This window comes from Falco biarmicus, chromosome 2 (assembly GCF_023638135.1).
Source record: "Falco biarmicus isolate bFalBia1 chromosome 2, bFalBia1.pri, whole genome shotgun sequence".
NCBI lineage: Eukaryota > Metazoa > Chordata > Aves > Falconiformes > Falconidae > Falco > Falco biarmicus.
The window spans coordinates 122,393,625-122,413,293 of record NC_079289.1 but is presented as its reverse complement, the minus strand read 5'-3'; the positions used below and the strand labels follow the sequence as shown (position 1 = coordinate 122,413,293).

Sequence of the window (19,669 nt, the reverse complement as noted above, 5' to 3'; positions counted from 1 at the left end):
CACCCCTTAAAAACTGAATATGATGTAAATGTAAAAATGACTCTTTCGAAGTCATTAGTGTAAGCTAGAAAATGTATGCAGTAAGCAGATGCAAACCAATGACTGTTTCTACACAGAAGAAATCTTAGGTATATCTGTGTGCCACCGCATCCATGGGCCTGCTGCACACCCTGGTTTGTGTGTATGCTCAGCTTCCTTTTCCTGGGAATGGGGGAGACGCAGGCAGCCAGGAAAGGCTGTTCCTGGCATTGTGTGAGTAACTAGGGTGCGGCACATGCATTAGACAACTCTCTTCCCATGCATTAGGTTCCCCTGCTTAATCCAGTGGTTAGAATCCACTTCTGCTGAGATTTTTTTTGTTTGGTTTTGGAGGGTCTTTCTGTGCGCATGTGCGTGTGGTTGTTGTTGGGGTTTGTTTTGGTTTGGTTCTTTTCTTTGGTTTTGGGAGGTTTTTTTAGGAGGTAGCATACCTGGGTTGGCAAGTATACTGAAATCCTGTGTTTACTAAACAATGCAAGTGACTTCTTAGACTTACAGTCCAGAAAACGGGCTGACAACCTGCCATATCATGTTTAGTATGTGGACTTCTTAATAAGTTTAAAGCCAACCTCAGCATTACTTCCATTCCTTGGTTTCACTTTTTAATCAAACAGAAGACTGGCTTCAAGCCAAATGCCAGGATCATGTTTTATCCTTGGGTGGAATATGAACAAAATAATTTGCGTTCAAGCTGAAGGATTATCTCTTAGTACCCAGTTTTCTTTTCCCTACTGTACTTCCTTTCCCAGTGTTTAGTATCTATTTCTAGGATGTTCAGGTTTTCTCTTAAGAAGAGAGAGGGGGAAAAAAAAGCAAAACCACTCTTTGCTGTCAGGAGTGTGATAATTGGGGAAATTTATGCAGAATTGGCTGACAAAGGCTAGTCTTTTGTCTGGAGTTTGAAGGAGAATGTCAAACACAAAAGTCACAAGTTCAGCACTACAATAATTTTGGCTATAAAGTAGAGATGCTTGCAGTACAGCGTAGTAGCTTTTAAATGGCAATGTCAGTCGTTCTAGATCAAAGGTAAGATAATTGGTATATTTATACTTTGAATGTAGGCTCTCTGAGATACAGATATGTGCAGTGGTTCTGGGAAGTACGTCTCATTTTCAAAAAAGTAATGTACTTCAGTAGTACTGAAGCAAAATGAGAACCATTACTGTTTAATAGGCAGTAGTATAAACAAATCAAATGTACAATGACTTCATACAGTATTCTTTCTGGATCCATCAGATTTTGTGTATAGCACTGTTAGGGTGTCAATCACTGTAGGAAGGAAGAGAGCTTTTAGATATGCATTTAACTGAGAGACAGTGGGTTTTACATGTGAAACACTTTGGGAAACAATCCTAACAACATTCTCCAGTAATACAGAATTATTAGGCAGCTCTGTAAAGCTGCTGCCTAATTTGGCCTTCTTGGCAGAAGGCAAACTGAATTTCCCTATAAACTTTTCCTGGGGCAGAGTGGGGGAACCTGCTGTATAAAGTATCCTAACAAATATGCTCATATAAGCTGTATTTGTGTACAGCTTAGGTAAAAGTGTACATAGTGAGCCACAAAGGATTTTTTTCTGAACAGAGCCATTTCCCACAATTAGATGGGGTTCTCACTGTCTAAAGGTCTACATTCTCCAAAACTGTTTGGAAGTGAACAGTGTCACTAACTTCAGTGAAACAGCCCAGAGGAGAAGGGTTTTCCATGCTGAGGCTATCCAGAGTAACCTCTGAACACCTGCTCTATTGGTATCCTCATGGTTACTTGTTGGGCACTCTCAGGACTCTTAAGCTCAACAGCAGTAGATTCTCATCAATGAATTTACACAATCCTGAGTCAACAAAATGTGACCTCTGCATCTTCCTTTTACCAAATAACCTCAAAGGAAATAATTTGCATTCCTCAACTGACTATGCGGGGGTGTGTTAAAGGAGTTGAGGTTGAGATCTTCTTTCGACACTTCCAGAGAAACAGTATTTCAGTGGAATGTGGAGGATGCAAGCCTTTTGACCTTTAAAGGCTGCATTTTCATTTAACAAGTTTTTTTCTCTTTTACAGACTAAGAAAATGTTTCTTTCAGCATTAACAATATAAACAAAATATGTAAACTAATCCCTGCCTTTGAGATTAAGAGGCTCTTGTACACCATGTGAATAGGGCAATGGTTTGAGTGACTAAAGGGTTTGCATTTAGATACTGGAGATCAGTTACTATGCAGTTTGCATCGGGATTGATTTATACTCTTAAGCAGATCTCTAACACCTAAATGCAATCCCTTAGTCACTCAAACCATTGTTATAGCAGTTATTGCAGCTGAGGTCTTAATATTTTTCACTTTCATTGGTATTGTGCTGGTGCTTGTAAGCCAGACCTCCAGACTTTTCAGTCTGTTATGTTTCACTTACAGCACCTTATGTTGGTTAAGGACATCTGAATTTATTTCTCTTCTTGCCAATTTATTGACTTGGAGAAAGCGTGAGTGTTTAGGGTTTTAATATGAAAACATTAAGAAAAAGGAAACTTCTAACAAGTGGGGTTGGTAAAATACCTGGAAGTAACAGTCTGCTGAAAACCAGTGTGTTGATTTCTGCAATCTATGGTAAGTACAGGTCAGGTCAGCTTGTTTAAATAACATTGAATACAGTCCAGCCTTGCTACATACTCTTTATCTCCATTTCATATGTCTGTTTCCTATGATATTATGTTCTGGTTTTTACTCTAGCATAAACAGTTTTCCTCCTCACTTATCCCTGTTGGTGGAATCTGTGCTACTGTGTACGTAGACCTGTGATTATAATGGGACACACTTGAATGGGGGGAGGGAGCACGGGTGAAGGGAGGTGGCGGTTCAGAAATGGCACACTTGTGCCAGACTTCCTGTTTGAGTTGGCCCACTTCAACTTCCTGAGATTGACAGAGATTAAAAGCTGATCCAGTTTGTTTGACTGTATTTATGACTGTATTAATGTACAGTTCATCATGAGTATTTGATCTGCTTGTGGACTTTATCCATTTAAAAAGCTCACATACCAATGTTAGATGTTTTAGTAGTTATTTGAAGTCAGCTGCCAACTTTGGTTTTGAGTATGCATGTCATTAAGGGCAGTGGAGTTTGAAAGCTTAAACTTCAAATTTCACTCATTTTTTCCATCCAAGTAGTATTGCTCAACTCGGCCATGAACCGAGATCTGGTCTGCTTCTGTCTGTAAGAGGGAAGGAGGAGTTCAGATGTGATGTGGAGAGCAGCTACCTAGCTTCTGTAGCTGCATGAACCTCAGCTGCCCTTCTCTAAAGTAATGTTTTATTTTGCTGCCCCTGCCTGGAGTGTGTCCTGCAACATCACAACTGCAGAGTGCAGAGAGGAGAAACCAAAGAGCTCTTCAGTTTTATATCAGAGTGGAAGGCATTACTTCAGTAGTTAGGGTTTGATATAGTGAAGAAACTTCTGAAATCAGCTTCTGCTAAAAACTGGAAGGTATGTAGTAAGGAATCAGTTGAAGTTCATCTACAGGGGACAGAACAGGCAGTGCCTCCTCAAAGTAACATTTTGGTCAGAAGAATACAAATCACTTGTAATGGATTTAACATCATTTTTGGAGATTCATACCAAGTAATGAGTGTTTGTGCATGGTGCATCAGTCACTGCCAAACCAGGGTGTCCAGCAAACATCAGGGATGGATGCTCTAGCTAGGAGGTACCACCAGGAGTTGGAGTATGGGTAGCAGCCCAAGATTTGTATTGTGGTGATGAGGTTTGTACCTCAGTTACCTAGCTGTGTCCGTGATGGAGAATTCAGAGATCTGAGGTGACTGAAGCTTTCAGTGACTCAGAGGCATGTAAACAACAGGAAAATGTGATACAACCAAGTACTAATTCTGCACTCCCCTCCCGCCCCCCCCCCCCCCGCCCCGCCCCCTTGATTCCACCTTCATCATTTACTGATCATGTTTTTGTTCAGTTTGCCTTTTTCCTTCCTGTTTCTCCTTGCTGTTGCTTCTCTGTAGTGCAGGATCTTGCTCTGAGCTCAGTGATACAGTTTGAGAGTAATGAACTGTAATTCAGGAAAAGGGTAACTTCTGCTCCCTTCCTCCCACTGCAGGATTTTGCAAGAGGCACATATGTTCATCACTCTGCTGTCTCAGGATATCTTAAAACGAGGTTGAAAAATTAATTTGAAAATGAATAGACTGAAGCAGTCCTGGAGTAGAGAGGGAAGGGTTTTATGGCCGTAGAGGGAATGGGCATACTGAGGGCAGGAAGATGTAACAGGTTTTCACTCTTCTGATCTCTGAGGTGTTGTCATGTGGTTCTGTGGCATTAGCTGGAAATCTTTTTATGAATGCTTGGCTTCTACTAAGCTGCTCAGGAAACGCTAGAGAAAGGTGTGCTAGCTCTTTCTATGTCACCCCTCCCAGAGTTGCTGCATTTAGCAGCACTATTCTTATACAGATATATATATACACACATATATAAACATTTTTAAAGGCTGCTCCCTCTGTAGATGTGCCCCTAGAGCAGCTGGTGAGAAGGTGCCATCCCAGCATCTCGTTTGAAATGCAGTGCTTTTTACATTGCCATTTATTCTCACTTCACCTTTTCTGTAAGCAGGTTTTCAGAGTTGTGTTGAAGCCCCTATCCCCCACGCAGTACAGCATAGCTGCATTGACAGTTCTGCAGGAAATACAGGGAACTCCTTTGTACATTGAGGTGTTGGTCAGTCGTGGCTAGAACAGGCTGCTTTCGTTGATGTTGAATAATAACTCTTGGCTGAAAAAACAGGTTGGACTGTGTGAGGAGCGAGATATTGATTAGTCTGCATAAACTGCTACACTGGGCATTTAACACAGATTGTAGTATTCTTTGGGATGCAGTCCTGGGGTCTCCTACATTAAGAAATGACATCGAGCCTTTTTCTTATTTGAAGAACTCTGTGGGAGTGCACACTGGGAGGTGGCTTATCCTCAGTAATCTGTGAGCCTGTTTGCGTATGACGAAAATACTAGCATTTTTATTTTGCCAACATTCCTGTGGCAACAAGGCTTTGCTCTAAATAAAGAAGCATTTTTACAATTAAAAATGATGTGCTTGTTTTCTGTAAGGGGGAATTTGCAATCTTATACATTGGATGTAAACCTTCCCAAAATTTCTTGAGTAAAAAGCCTGTCTGTGCCTGTCTTTTTTTTTTTTTTTTTTCTTTTTAAGCAAAGCACACATTTTACTAGCCTTCAAATAAAGTAGTAGAGAGCAAATGATAAACTTAGAAAATCTGGGATAACTTGGAAAATCTTACCATTAGAATTTCATAAGTTTAGCATTTGCATAATATCTTCTTTGAGTGCTTTTTAACTCTAAATATATTCTAAATTCAAAGGAATTACTATTTTGATTGGATGTAGTATAAGATTAATTTGTAGCTCACTTTTATATACTTAATGCTTTCTAATATGAATCTAATCATATGAGAATGCAACTTTTAATCAGGCATGTCCTTCTGTATGTCATAACAGCATGCACTTCACGTGTTTAAACATGTTTAGACAGCACTTTTTAAGTGGGAGAAAAATCAACATGATTATATTCATTTGAAGAACCATCATGTGTCATTGGGCTAAGGTTTCTCACAGGTATAATTCGGAGGCCTCTGAGGTAAATTGTGAAAATAGATCTTGCTGCTTTAGCTTATGTTTCAGATCTTTAGAGCTGTGGAGTTGTGCAATATTGCAGAAGCCCCTTAATTTGAGTTAGTTTTTCCAGATGTACTCTATCCTCGTTGCGTACCCCCAGACTGGGATAAGATTGAAGCTTTGTAGAAGATAATTTCTCTAATGGCACCCACATCACCAGCTGGTTAGATGATCTTCAACAGCAAACCACCAGAAAGAGGACCTGTATGAAAACAGTTTTACATGAGAGAAGCCATTTCCTGACTTTAGCAGTCCCTGAAATAATGCAGCTCCTTTTTTTTTGAAAGCAGCCTTAGTGTGTGATACAGGATTGAGACTGCTGTGTAAGGGCCAAGCAGTGTAAAAGATACAGCACCGCAGTTAGTAAATAAGCCAGCTAAATGCAAATATATCATTAATAACAGTATAAAATAGGGGAAGTTGTGCATATTACAAGTTCTGTTTGTTCCACAGTATTGCCTGTCGACGGTGTGTTGTGGTCGGTAATGGAGGAGTGCTTCGAAATAAGACGTTAGGAGAGAAGATTGACTCGTATGACGTGATAATAAGGTAAATGCTATCTCATTTTGTATACATGGAAAGAATTAAACTTTTGCTGTCAGCCAATAGCTTTGGAGTTCAGTTATTATACAAATGAAAATGTTTTACTTATTCTGTCGCAGCCTTCATTTAAAAAATTTTGGGAAAAATGGATCAGTGTGTTGTTATTACACAGACGGGTTGATACAGGGGAGGAATGATCACTGGGTGTCAGCCCGCCTCATGTACAGGTACACACGTATGAGATGCTGCTATCGGGGTGGGTCCAAGCGTGTGGCAGGCTGGAGCCCTGGACTGCCCTTGCTGTGAGCCAGCGTCCCAGGCAGGCCTGTCTTTACCTTCCACACCACCTCTGTGCTGGCACGTGGGTTGCTTGGGGTGGATTGAAGATAAAGCTTATGCTGGGAAGTCCATCTTAAGGTATGTGTCTGCTGGAGGCTGGTGGTGATGCCTGCCTCTTTCTCAAGCATCTTAGTTCATATTGGAAGTTTGAGATGCCTTAACCTAGCAGAGGGTGCTGGGATCTGAAGAAGAGGCATATCTGGACTAGAGGAAACTGAGGAAGTGCTCAGGGAGGAAGAGGCAAAGGGAGGGGGGAAGCTCAAATGCCAAACAAACTGAAAATGGACTATTTGGCTAATCAGAATTTTCTGCACATTAAGAAGATGATAAATTAGTTTCTTCTTTGCAGGAACTGAGATGGTAAATGATTAAACAGCCCTTCTGCCTGTTAGGTACCCAGTCAGATACTGTGACTGAACCCTCTTTCACTAAAACCTTTGAGCTGCCATTTGTCTGCTTCAACATGTCATTGAACAAAATCTCATTTTTGTTACTTTGTCATCAATCCTAATGCTCATTTTAGTAATAATGTTTCAGTCTTAAAGCTCTACCATAAAAAGTTGTATACAAAGCCTGGGGTTTGACATGCATTTGAAAATGTACTGATGAGGTGGAAATGAATACATGCAATTCTTCAGTTGTAGCTCTTCTCATAAACTTAACTATAGGAAGATACTACCCCTGTTCTTGGAAAACTTTACTTGCCTGGCAGCTTTGTGCTTTGCCAAAAAACCCCCATGTTGCACTTACTTTGACTGTAGTGTGATGATGCAAAGAAGCTCCATGGATTATTTGTAACCTATTTCAAGTATTTGGGCTCTTTGTAGATCTGTCTACTCTTCTTTAAATGGAAATCTGCATGTAGACTGATGTCACAGAATTTAAAGATGGCTCTAAATTCAAAACTGTTTCAGAAATACAGTATACATTTGTTTACTGTGAATGAACAAAGAGGTGGTGTTTGCATTCTGTACTTAATGACAACTTCTGATGAAACTTGGAAATACTCCCTGCATCAAAAGCAGCATGACTCCTATGCTAAGCAGTCAGTCACATTGGCAGGAATGGAGATACAGAGACTGCCTGAATTCTCTGAAGAATATGCAGCACACCTACCAAGCAAAAACTCCAAAATAGAGACTTAAACACAGCCCCTCTTAACACCTCAGAACAGACAGACCTGACTCACCTGCTCACTGGTTATTAATCTTGCATACCAAAGCAGTGTCAGCTGTGCAAGCAATACTTAAAAAAAAAAAGGGGGGGTGGGGGTGGGGTGGGTAGCATGACTGAACCACCACCCCGCACAAACAAACAAAAAGCAAACACAGCAATGTGTCAGAATCAGGTACACAGTCATGATCCCTATTCATGTATGCTGTAGACAGTGAAGAGTATTAAAACATTTTTTAATTGCCTCCTGTATGGCTTGGATAATCTAGCAGCATGAATGGAGCGATGGGTAATTTTCCAAGCCAGGTAATCTTGGTCTTCTCCAGTTTCTGTGTTTGAGCCAAACCTTGGCCAAGTTCCCATATGTGCTTGATCCCTCTGAGTTAAGAGGGTGAGTGCACCTGATAATTGCTCATCTGCTATATAATGTGATAAGTAAGTGCTGGGGCATTAAACGCCCCTGTCCCGCAGACTAATGTGTGTGCTAAGCACCGTGCAGGACAGGCATGGGTGCGGTGGTCACTGCCATCTCTGTGTCTCTGTCCCCTGCAGAATGAATAATGGCCCTGTTATAGGGTACGAAGAGGATGTTGGGCGGAGGACGACTTTTCGCCTTTCTTACCCGGAATCCATCTTCTCTGATCCAATCCACTATGACCCTAATACAACTGTTGTTCTCATTGTCTTCAAACCACGTGACTTGAAATGGCTTTGGGAGATACTAGGTGGTCAGAAAATAGTGAGTTCAATGATTCATGCGCTTTGGCTCAGCTTTCCACATACCTCTCATGTGAAATACCTGTTCTGCTTTTAACCTTAGCTCTCCTAGCTGTGGGGAGCACTGGATCTCCTAGTTAGTCTGCTTGGTGTCCCTTTCCTGTAAATGCTTCTGTCCTCTCTCACACACGTTTCATCAGTTCCTCACCCCAAAGCAGTTTTCCTCCTGGAAATACCTTTTTATCCTTTTCATAGCACGGTTCCATATTCTGATGTGCATGCTCCGGCTGTTTCCCGGATTATTTCATCCTGTATTTTTACTGGAATTATGGAATAATGTTGCAATGGACCTCTGCCTTGGAGATCTTTAGTCCAAAACCTTGTTGAAAGAAAGCAGGGCCAAATTCAAAGCCATACCAGGTTCTCAGGGCATCACCCAGGCAAATTTTGAGTATTTCCAAGGATATTTCTACAGCCTCTGTTGTAGTGCTGCACCACCCTCACAGGAAAGAACTTCTCATCCTTTCACTGTGTGTCTTTCTCAGAGGCTGGTGCTGTCTCTTTTTGTAAACCCCTCCTAGACACCTGAAGACGGGCTGAACAAAGCCAGTCTCCTCAGACCCTTCTTGCTGGCTGTGTGCTCTGGCCCCTTGTCTGTTGTAGTGGCCTTCTGCTGAACTTGCCCTGATTTGATACTCTCTTGCACAGGGGGGAGCCTGAAACAGTATTTGTGAGATTGCAGAAAGACACAATACAAAACAGTCAGTAATAATTTCTGTCTACCTGTTCCCTGTGCTCTGGTGGCCAAGGGCACAGTGAGTGCGTGCTTGCCTCCGGGGCAGGCTGCTGCTGTGTGGGGTGTCCCTCGGGGATCTTTCTGCAAAGCTGTTTCCCAGCCAGCCAGCCCCAACTTCTGCTACTGCAGTGGATTATCCTATTGCAGGAGCACAATTTGGCACACATTTTGGCTGAACATCTTCCTCAATCTCCTGTCCTTAGATTTTTTTACTCTGAGAGTTGCTACAAAACCAAAATCAACTGTTTATTGCCATTAAAAATGTATGTTTACTTGCCTGTTACAGAGTGCTAAAGGCTTTTGGAAGAAACCAGCTCTGAACATGATTTACAGGTCTGGTCAAATCAGGATCCTTGATCCCAGCATCACCAGAAAAGCGGCTTATGAATGGCTTCGTTTCCCAATAAGGTTTCCCAAGAAGGAGGTAGGCTTTTTTCTTCTATGCCTTTTAGTTTTGTACAACCAAACGTGTACTTAGAGATAATTATCTCTTTATTATAGTGGACTGTGTTAGGACATCTTTTAGGTTCACATTACAGCAGTTTGCATTTAGATGGTGCTCAAAAGAGATGGGAAAATGGAATCTGGAAAGAGTGTGTGTAGCCTTGTATGGCCAAAGTCTCTTTTTATTTTTATAGATTCTATAATTAGTATTAAATGAGACTTTAAGCGGACAGATGTAACGTTGTGAAATTGGAACATGGCAGATCCAAAGAGCCTCTAGAAATATTAAGGAGTCTTGAATTATTAAATATAGCATGTGTTACAGTTTTTCTTAAAAAAAGACAACCAAAAAATGCAACACAAATCAACAAACCAAAAGACATACACCCCCTGCCCCCCCAAAAAAAACCCAACAACAAACCCTGAAACAAAAAATACCCCCACACCAAACAAAAACCACCAACAACCTATAATGCTAATGCTGCTGCAGTTTCACTGTGCTGGGGGTGGTAGGGACTGGGGAGGATACAGGATGTTCCAGCCCTGCACTAATGACATATGTCTAGCAGCATTCTTGTGCTTACTGGTTTGATGCCAAGCATCATAGTGAGTTAACCGACAATTTGGACATAAAAATACATTCTAACTGTCAGTTTATGACTGAAGAATGTTTCTGATGAAAGGTAAGGCTTCAGGCTGGAGACCTCCCTTGTGCAGTCAGGGCTCACCGGGTGCTGTTTAGCACCAGTATGGTTCCCTGGGGTCACATAGTTGCACAGAACTGCTTTGTGGGGATCAGCCACAACTGACACGTATGAAAGTGTTTGACAGTCACTGTGGAGTATCTGCCACAACTTTTTTTCTGGCTTAATCTTTCGAATATTTGAGGGAGTTAAGGGGTTTGTGCATTTGAGAGGTTTTGTGTCTGTTTTGGGGTTTGGTTTTTTTTTACCCCTTTCTTTTTGAGCATATAGGTGGCTTTTTACTCCTGTGCGAACTCCCAAATTGGAATACTCAGTTTGGCTGTGTGCTTGCCAGGGCTCTGTGGCATTCCAGCCCTTCAGCCAAGGGTGCAAGGGTGGGAAGAAAGTAGCATAGCAGTTGGGCGTCTGACTGTCTCCTGAAGGGCCACAGAACATCTGTGGTCTCCATGGCTCCAGAAATACCTCCTGTCTTGCCTTGTGCTCCCCTCTCAGTGGGAGTAAAGGTAAGACCAGCACCATCAATAATGAGCCAGAGATGGGCACAGTGCCCTGGAACTGGTGCAAAGGCACAGGCCCCCCGTGGCTCTGGGCAGCCTGTGTGCCCACCGCTCCTCTGCCGTGTGCTGGGCACCCCTACCCGGAGCTGGGGGCAGAGTGTGTTTGTGCTGGGAGTCCCCTGCCACCACCTCCCAGTCCCACTTGCTCTGCCCCAGGGGTTTTGCAGCCCATCGTCCCTGGTGGCAGCCACGGTCAGGCTCGGGCATGCTGTCCCCCATCTGGGCAGCAGTGCAGGCCGTGCCCGGTACAGCTCGGCTAAGCTGCAGGCTGTGCCCCGGGGGTTCCCGCTGGCAGGACCCGCTCGGGGAGCCCCCTGCCCCTCAGCCCTCTGCCCCGTAGCTTGTCCCCGGTGGGGCTGGGGCTGCCTCCGCTGCCCTGTGCTCCAGCCCCCTCTGCCTGCAGGAGACACTGAAGACCGTGGTTGCTTTCTCTGCTGTCTCTGCCGCTTTCATTCGGCCAGTTCCACGTTCCCCAGCGAGCCTTCCTGTGGCTTTGTCGGCAGCGCGGTGGTGGCGGGCAGAGCCAGGAGGAGCTGCCTCGCAGTCGGGTGCGCTGCCCCTGCCCCAGCAGCACCCAGGGCAGAAGGTGCTGCAGAGTCTTCCGTGTCTGTGCCTGTTCCCGTTAAATGCGAATGGCTGAGCAGGTTTTCATTACAGGCCAGAGGATATCTGGATGTTGTTGGGTGCTAGCGTGATAATATATTTTTAAAATAGCGTTGCTTTTTTTGAGTATATTCTTTTGAGGTGAACTTTGATAGCCAAAGGTAAACAGAGCTAGTTGCAACCTGTGATATCCCTGATATTTCAAAATAGCACTAATCCTGACCTGTAGCATTCCTGCCATGATTTGCAACAGAGTCATCACTAAGTTGATGGTATTGGGTTCCCAGGACAGAAAGTTATTTTGCTAACTGGCAAGAGCCCTGGGCAGTAGTGTGCATTGTAAGCCGGTGTTATTTCTAGAGTACTCAGAGTTGTATAAAGGTTCAAAAAAATTCTACGTAAAAGGCGATAGTTCAGTTCTGTGACTTTTATTAGTCTTACAGACCTGACATTGGTAACTATTTGCTGGGGATTTGTTCCTTTATCATATGATACAAAGAAGTATTTTTCTGTATCACCAAGTGCATCTGCCTTCGGTGTGTAGAGAGCTGTCCAGTACTGCTTTGCCTGCTTCATTTCCAGAGGCAAATGAACCTGATCCTTGGGTAAGAGTTCAAGAAGGCATGTGATTTTGTGCTCAGTTTGAAGTTTGATCAGAGCTACTAAAAGTGTGTAGTTCACTTGGTCTCTGAGAAAATTCTTGTTTTAGCTAAGAAGGGCATTAGTGCCGGAAGGTTTTGTTCATTTTTGGGGACGCTCTTTTTCCCCACAGCTTCATCTGTTGGTCTTATGAAATTCACTTCTCTCTGCAAACTGTGCTTCATGTGCTTCCCCGATCATTGTAGCCACTGCTGGTGCTAACAGTCACCTACTTTGTCACAAGACAGGGTAGGTGGTTGCAGTGAGTTGTTCTGTGCTCTTGTAAGAAATGCTTATTTTCACTTAGGTGCTCTTGATTTTTCCCAGTTAAAACCTGTTTATGACCTGCTCTTGGTATTTTACATAGCATTTACCTCTGAGCTATCTCACTGTAGGGAGGAATAAGCAATTTCATCTAGTTTCTTTTCTTCTAATGGAAATAAGCAGGAGCTTCCCTGCTTTGAAAAAAGTTCAAACGCAACCAAATTTATGTAGCATTCGTTCTTTTTTAGTTTGATGTTACAAAGATTTGAGGCATATCATGTTGTTCTGTTTGATGATGGAGATCCAGACGAGACATTTCTGAACACATCCGATAGTTCAGTCAAATCTGATGGGGTGAAATGGCCCCCGATATATTGAAGCCTGACCAGTTTCATGAAAGTAGGTTGCTAAGCAGAGTAATGGGGAGACCTTCCTGATGCCTATGCAGAGGGAAGGGCTACGGTGTGGGCTCAGCTCTCACTAGAAACAAGAGAATCCCAGGCAAGGCTAACAGGGCAGACACCGCAGTCACAGAAAACCTGCGGGCATTACCTTGCTCCTTATGAGACATGAGGGGATCAAACTACAAAACCAAACATCTGTAGAAGAGCCAAACTGCCTGATTTCTGCTGTTTTCACTATTGGGTTTGCTGTTCTCGTCAAGCTGCCAGTTTTTTCTGTATGTGTATTCTTTTGTGTTTTGTTTTAGAAACCCAAGCATCCAACAACGGGGCTAATTGCCATTACACTAGCATTTCACATATGCCATGAAGTTCACCTGGCAGGCTTCAAGTACGACTTCACTGACAGAAACAGTTCTTTGCACTACTATGGCAATGACACGATGTCTCAGATGATGCAGGTGAGAAACGCTTGTTTCTGCTGAGAGGAATATAGCTGGTAACTGGGGAAGACAAGTCAATATAGATAGTTGTGTGCTGCAGGTCACTAAAGCCTCCTGTCTTCTCCCGGATCAGGTGCTCATGGGTTAACACTGCTTGAATCTTTTCATCTCTGCTTTATGTTTCTTAAAAATGTGGACAATGACATTCCTTATGCTGCACCATATTCTGCAACGTCTCTGTGAGATACACCCATCTGTATGTTCTGTTTTGCTTTGCTGGCATTAGCCTTAGGCTGCGCAGCTCTTTTTCATAGTGGTGTATTTGCTAGCACTGTCAGAACACTAATAGCTTTGTTCTTGTTTGCATTCTTTTTTTTTCCTTGGCACCTACTTGCGCAGTTTGTCATAGCTGCCAAACTTAGAGAACGAAGAGCAAAAGGAAATGGAAGGAGTTAAGACCTACAAACTTGCAGTTAGGATAAGAACTGAATTTCAGAAATTGAAAGCAGAAAAGGAAAGCAGCTCTTGGAGGGGGTTAGGAAGAGAAAGAACTGCTTCCAGGAGGGGCAAATCTGCCACTCGCCAGGAGAGGGAGAGCAGGAGGCTGGGATCAGGGATGCCTTCTGCTCCCTCCTGCTTTGCTACAGCCACATCTCCGTTTTCTTACATGCCTCAGCTCTTGTCTTCAGCTCTGTACTTGGAGCAACTCAATCTCAGACCTTTACCTCAGTGTGAACAGTTTTCTCTTCCGTGTGCGTGCCCAGTGTGTGTGGGGGCATTTTCTCTCCCCTCCCTTTCCTGAAGGGGAAGGACAGGACCAATCCCATAGGAGCGCCTCATGTCTCTCTGAGGGCTCCTAGGTGCCTGCTGGCTCTGAGAAAATTTCCCTCTGGCATTGAACTCACCTTCGTTTTGGGGCTCCTGTCTGCCTGTGCTTTTTTGCAATTTATACCAAGCTTGGATAAGGTTGATCACTAGTTGAATAGACATCCGTAAGTTTCCTAAAATCTTGGAATTTTAAAAATCAACTAAACAAAAACCTTATCATCAATTCTTTACTGGCATGAAGTTGCAAACATTACACTTCAAATGCTGCATAACAGATTATACATATATATTATATTAAGTTTAATTGACTGGATTCAGTGTCTAAGATTGTCAGTAAACTTCCCTTGTGCTGTCCACCACTAACCTCAGTGGTCTCTTGTGTATCCAGGATCTGGATACAGTACAGAAGATGGGTTGGTTTTGGCTTGTTGAAACCGATTGTCAAAATGCGTCTGATTAACAAATACCTGACATCTGCTTTTCAAGAACTGGCACTGAGCTTTGAGAATTAGTCATTTTCTGATGGCTTGTGCTGTAAGTGTAGTTACGCAGCTGTTACCACTAAGCACTGGGAGGAGTTGGGGGAAGTGGTTATGGAACGACTTCTGTGAGACCACATCTCACCCATTCTTGCCACTGAAGGATTATCCCTTTTGGTTTGTGTCCTAATGGAAACTCTAATCTAGTTTTGAGCAAGTCACTCACCTGTTTCCTTGGGAGATTGTGCTACAGTATTTGCTAAGAAGTCTTTTCCCCAGAGCTTTCCTACTCTTAGCACTTCCAAGTATTACAGGTAATTAAAAGGTAAGAACAATCAAGTGATGCTTCTCATAGTAATTTGAATTATTTGTTTTTATTATTCCCTCACATCTTTTTAGAATGAATACCACAACATCAATGCTGAGCAGAAATTTCTGAAGAAGCTTATAGACAAGAACTTTGTGGTCAATTTGACGTGAAAGCTGAATGGAAAATAAGAAGAACAATCACTATTTTCAAGAGTTGAAAAATTTTATTTTTATATGATGTTTTTTTATTTTAAGTGCAGCATAACTGTTTACTCTTTAAAAGGAGCACAGAAACCTCACCAAGGCAGAAGCTTCTTCTAAGCCTGAGGGTGACTACTGCAAATAAGTTAACATTTTCTGTGAAGCTATTTAATAATGGCAAAACCATGGAACGTTCAGCTGAAAGTATTGGGAATATATAAAAATGTGATGCACATCACTTATTTATCAGCAAGAACTCTTTCCAAATGATTACTTGTCTGGAATACTTTTGTTTCTGATGTTGTCCTCCAAAAGAGTTACACTGTCAAGAGACTGAGGCAACCAGAGTTTAATTAGTAGATGGGTATTGAGTCTTGAATGTCTGTCCTATAGTATGAAAATGACTTTAAAACGATGCCTATAAATTGTTACCGTGTGCTTGGGAGAGGGGGGAACACAGAGAGTGTACAGGTTTTGGCCTGCCCTGCTGCTGAGGAGGGGACATCCATCTTCGGCAAAGAAGCCACAGCTTCTGCACTGGCCATTGACTTGGAACTGCTGTCTGCCTTTGCCAAAGGTGAAGACCCTTTGGTCTGACTTGGGGAGATGCTGATGCTGACAATGCTCGTGTTGTACCCAGTTTATGGAAAATCATGCTCCCTGTGCTGTGTGCCCAGTAAATTTTACAGTTGGTGACGTGACTTAGAAAAGAGGGAGTATGAAGACTGAAGAGTTGTCCTAACTATCTGCCTGTCAGCTGCTTCCCCCAAACCACAACAGAAACGTGAGGGAACTTACTCGGGATTTTAATTGAAACATTTAATGGGACTTCTGTGTTTCCTGTATCAGTTTGTCTTAGACGAGCCTGTTGAATAAATCTGCCTGGGAACACCCTTGACTACTGTCAAAGAACAGCTACTAATACACTGTTCCAATTCTCTCATAGGGCGTGCGTATATATGTTTTTCTTTCTTGTGGCAGATTTGCTTGAAGATCTTGCGGTTATCTTAATCACACCTAAACAAAGTACAAATAAGTCCCCTAAAAAAAAAAAAAAAAAAAGAATTTCAAGTTGGTAGAAAAACCTTTGCTGCTTTTTAAAAAAAATATATGGAGAGTTTTAATACCTTTAGAAGCAGTGCAAACAATTACAATATGAATACAAACCTCTAGCAGGTCAAGAGCATGGTATTTGTGTTTTCAGAAGCTGAGGATTACAAGAGTACTGAACGCAGTTTCTTTGCTGCAGCAACGTAGAGGAATAAGCATTGAAGTGACCAGAGAGTCATCTTTTTTTCTTTCCTATTTCTCTTGTGGAGTGCAATAGGTATTTAAAAAAAAACACCTTCCTGTAGTTCTCATCCCTGTCTTTAGCTCCTTGGCTCAGCCATTTGGGAGTTAGTGAGGGCAGTGTGGTTTGGAGGGGAGCCACAGCTGAAGGGGAGGAAGCTTGGGTCTTCACCTAGTGACTCCTGAGCCTTGGTCTGTTTCAAGCAGATTGGACATACCTGAAATAATTCCGGATGTCATAAAAATCTATGGCAGGGGGTGGGGAAGGACCCCAATGTGTCTCTAGCAAGAGACAGGCTGTGCCACGGTGTCCTGCCAGCTGGACGCATGTCCCTTGGGCCTGGCTGCCACAGGTGATGCTCAGGGGGTGGCCCCTTGTCCAGTGGTGCACGGGGTGGCTGGCGGGTGCTGGGGCGACGACTGGGGGGGAAGGGGGGTCCTGGGGCACCAGAGCAGGTGGCTCTGGTGGTGGAAATGGAGGAAACCACAATTTCTTCACCAGGTGGCAGAAAGGGCTCTGACTCAGTTATTTGTGCTTCCTTTTTTATCTTTTTTCTGGTTTTTTTTGTTTGTTTGGTTTTTTTAACCATGTACATTTCTGAGGCCTTTGCTTAAAAATCTGAATTTGGACAGGTGGGGTTTTGGGTCAGTAAACAGTGACACTACTGTCTTTGTTTCTACCAGCATATATTTCTCATTGTTTCTGTTAATTAAAAAGGTTTGTTCGTGATTCTGCAGCCCCAGACCTGCAGTGATTTAAACTACTGATAATAGTAATTCCACGTGAAAAAAAAGCTGAGATAAGGCTTTCCGCACAGGTTGCAGTGTCAGCCGAGCTTTCTTTGTGTCTAAGTGCTTGGTAGATCTCAGACTCTGTTGAGAGCAGAGCCAGGCAGAAGTGGAGGGCTGCTGCTTCCCCCTCGGAACTCTGTGGTAGCTCCCAGACCCAGCCCCCCGGCTCTGCCATGGGCTGCCACTACAGGTCCAGCTGCATCCCTTAACGTGTCACAATGTGCTGGCCATGAGGACTTTTTTCCAGGAAATCCGTTGAATTTGCCCTGTCCTCACAGTGCCTGGTTCTTGTGAATGGTGCAGGCTGCTTCCCTCTGCTTCTCCACCCCTGTCCTTGGTGGCAGGAGGACAATAGGGAGCTCTGCTTTAGAGGATGTAGTTATTTTCTCTCCAGAGATACTCTTCCCACTAACCTAAACTGATTCCTTCTAATTTTCCTAGGAGGTTTTCTGCTTTTACTGGGGGGAGGGGGGAGTCGGTTTATTCTGCTACGGTTAGAATCTAAACAAAATAATTGGAAAAAGGGTTTCACAGGAAATAAATTATGCCCCCTGAAGTCCTTTTACTTAAAATGGACTCCTTTATTCTCTTTTTTTCTTTTTTTTTTCCTACCACATCAGCTTTTTTAGTCTCTTTAAGATCCCCAAGATATTTTTTAAATCTATATAACATGTTTGGTATTCTTAGTGCATTTAATATGCTATCTACAAGCATTTATACCTATTGGCTGCACGTTTTTATTTCTTCTTAATAAGCTTCCCTGATGGCTGACTTGTTTCTGAAATTAAGTGGTATTCTCAGGGGTATTTTCCCCCCACCTATGTGCTTCTGCAGGGATGTTAAGTCCGTATATGCCAAGGTTACTGTCCCAGGGTGACTGAGTAACATTTAGAGCTGACCTGTTCACTTGGGACTGAGCCAAGGGCTGAACCTCGGGCACTACTTGTTTTGGTTTTTTTTTGTTTTTTTCTTGAAAGCATGGCTTGCAGGTCCGTCGCTTTTCTCTTCAATAATAAGCAGCGACCCAAGTGATTCATTCCCTCCCCCACCCCCCTCAATGTTTTAGTAGGATTCTGCTTCATCACTTGCTTCACACAGTCATTTCCAGTTCTCTGCTTTAAGGACCGGTATTGCTTTTACACTAACTTCATGCAGGCAAGAATACCTGCAGGTAGTATGATTTTCAGTGATCAGCCCACAGATTGGTGTCCATTCTGTCTGGGCACACATTTTCACAGGTGTTTTGCAATACCAAAGACTTGCCTTGGGACTTTCTGAAAAAAGCAATAATGCAAACTCCAGATACTTAGATCTCTTTTCTGAGAGTGAGCTGCTATTAAGATTTTCTTTTTCGGTTTCTGCCATTCCTGAAAGTGAAATCTACACTTAAACTTCCCTTTAAAAGCTACCCAATTTTTTTAATCACAGCAGTAGTGAAGCTGCCGATTTTGAATCCCAGGGTGCTGCCATCTTTATTTCCATGTCTGGTAATGGTGTAACTATATAGGTACCCAGTGTCTCCAGTCAATATTTTTCCTGTATCAATTGCAAAGTCAGGTGATCTCATCCCTTCTTCCCCTGTCCTGTTCTCCAGCAGCCTGGTGAATTTCAAGACAGCAGCATCTTACAGCAAAGGTGCTCCTGCATTTTTATCTGCTGCCCCTTTCAAAATGCTGCACCACCAGAAAGACCCGCCTCTAAGGTACCACAGTATGCACAGAACAGGCAGGATGACATGCATCAGCTGAAAGCTCTGTTTGGCTCTGACTTCTGACGGGGTTTTCTTGTTTGTTTTTCGGTTGGGGAAATTACTTTTCCCTCTGCTATAATAACTAAGGGAAGCACTAACATACGACTCAGAAGGTCACAGACTGTTGCACTAAATAGGAATCTGAGAGTGCTTAAGAGATGCTACTAAATGATACTTTCAGTGACTGTATTGGTGGTGGTATAGAAACAGTAATAATTAGTGTGTGGTACCTCTTGTTTCCTATGTCACATTTTCCGTTTTAACAATGCCCTGGGAGGTAGTATAAATACCTTAACTTTTAAGTGGAGTCTGAATTTTAAGGATGTAGGAAGTTAACGTCTGGTTTTGGGATTGGTAAATGCATATTTTATTTGCCATTTGTCTTAAGTTTTATATGCCTTTAAAGTGCCAGCTGTATTTTGAAAACATTCTTACAGTTGTTTCAAGTGAAATTTTGAATGCTACAAATGAAAAGAGATTATATTCCTGTGAATAAATTGTGTTAAAGACTGTGTCCTCAGGCTTATTTTTTGCAGTGTCAGTGCTGGGGTGGGGGGGGAGCATGCCCAGCCCCACCCCGCCCCATAGTTAATGGTGTGTAAAGTACACTCAGTGTTGTCAGATTCAGTATTGAATTTCAGAATAAACTTTGGTGCTTAACAGAAAATAATTA

The 19,669-nt window shown here is 42.8% G+C and overlaps 1 protein-coding gene across 16 annotated transcripts in view; it reads left to right on the top strand.

The window, feature by feature from the left end:
* ST3GAL6 (ST3 beta-galactoside alpha-2,3-sialyltransferase 6) overlaps nucleotides 1-19,503 on the top strand; it is a 48,925-nt gene extending 29,422 nt beyond the window's left edge. For all 16 annotated transcript variants that reach the window (XM_056327824.1, XM_056327825.1, XM_056327836.1 and 13 more), the window contains 5 exons: nucleotides 6,178-6,273; nucleotides 8,332-8,518; nucleotides 9,579-9,716; nucleotides 13,213-13,365; nucleotides 15,054-19,503. In XM_056327824.1, coding sequence (XP_056183799.1) covers nucleotides 6,178-6,273; nucleotides 8,332-8,518; nucleotides 9,579-9,716; nucleotides 13,213-13,365; nucleotides 15,054-15,134 — 655 coding nt within the window. In that variant the 3' untranslated portion in view covers nucleotides 15,135-19,503. The remainder of the gene's footprint in view (nucleotides 1-6,177; nucleotides 6,274-8,331; nucleotides 8,519-9,578; nucleotides 9,717-13,212; nucleotides 13,366-15,053) is intronic.
* Nucleotides 19,504-19,669: the final 166 nt, after the last annotated feature.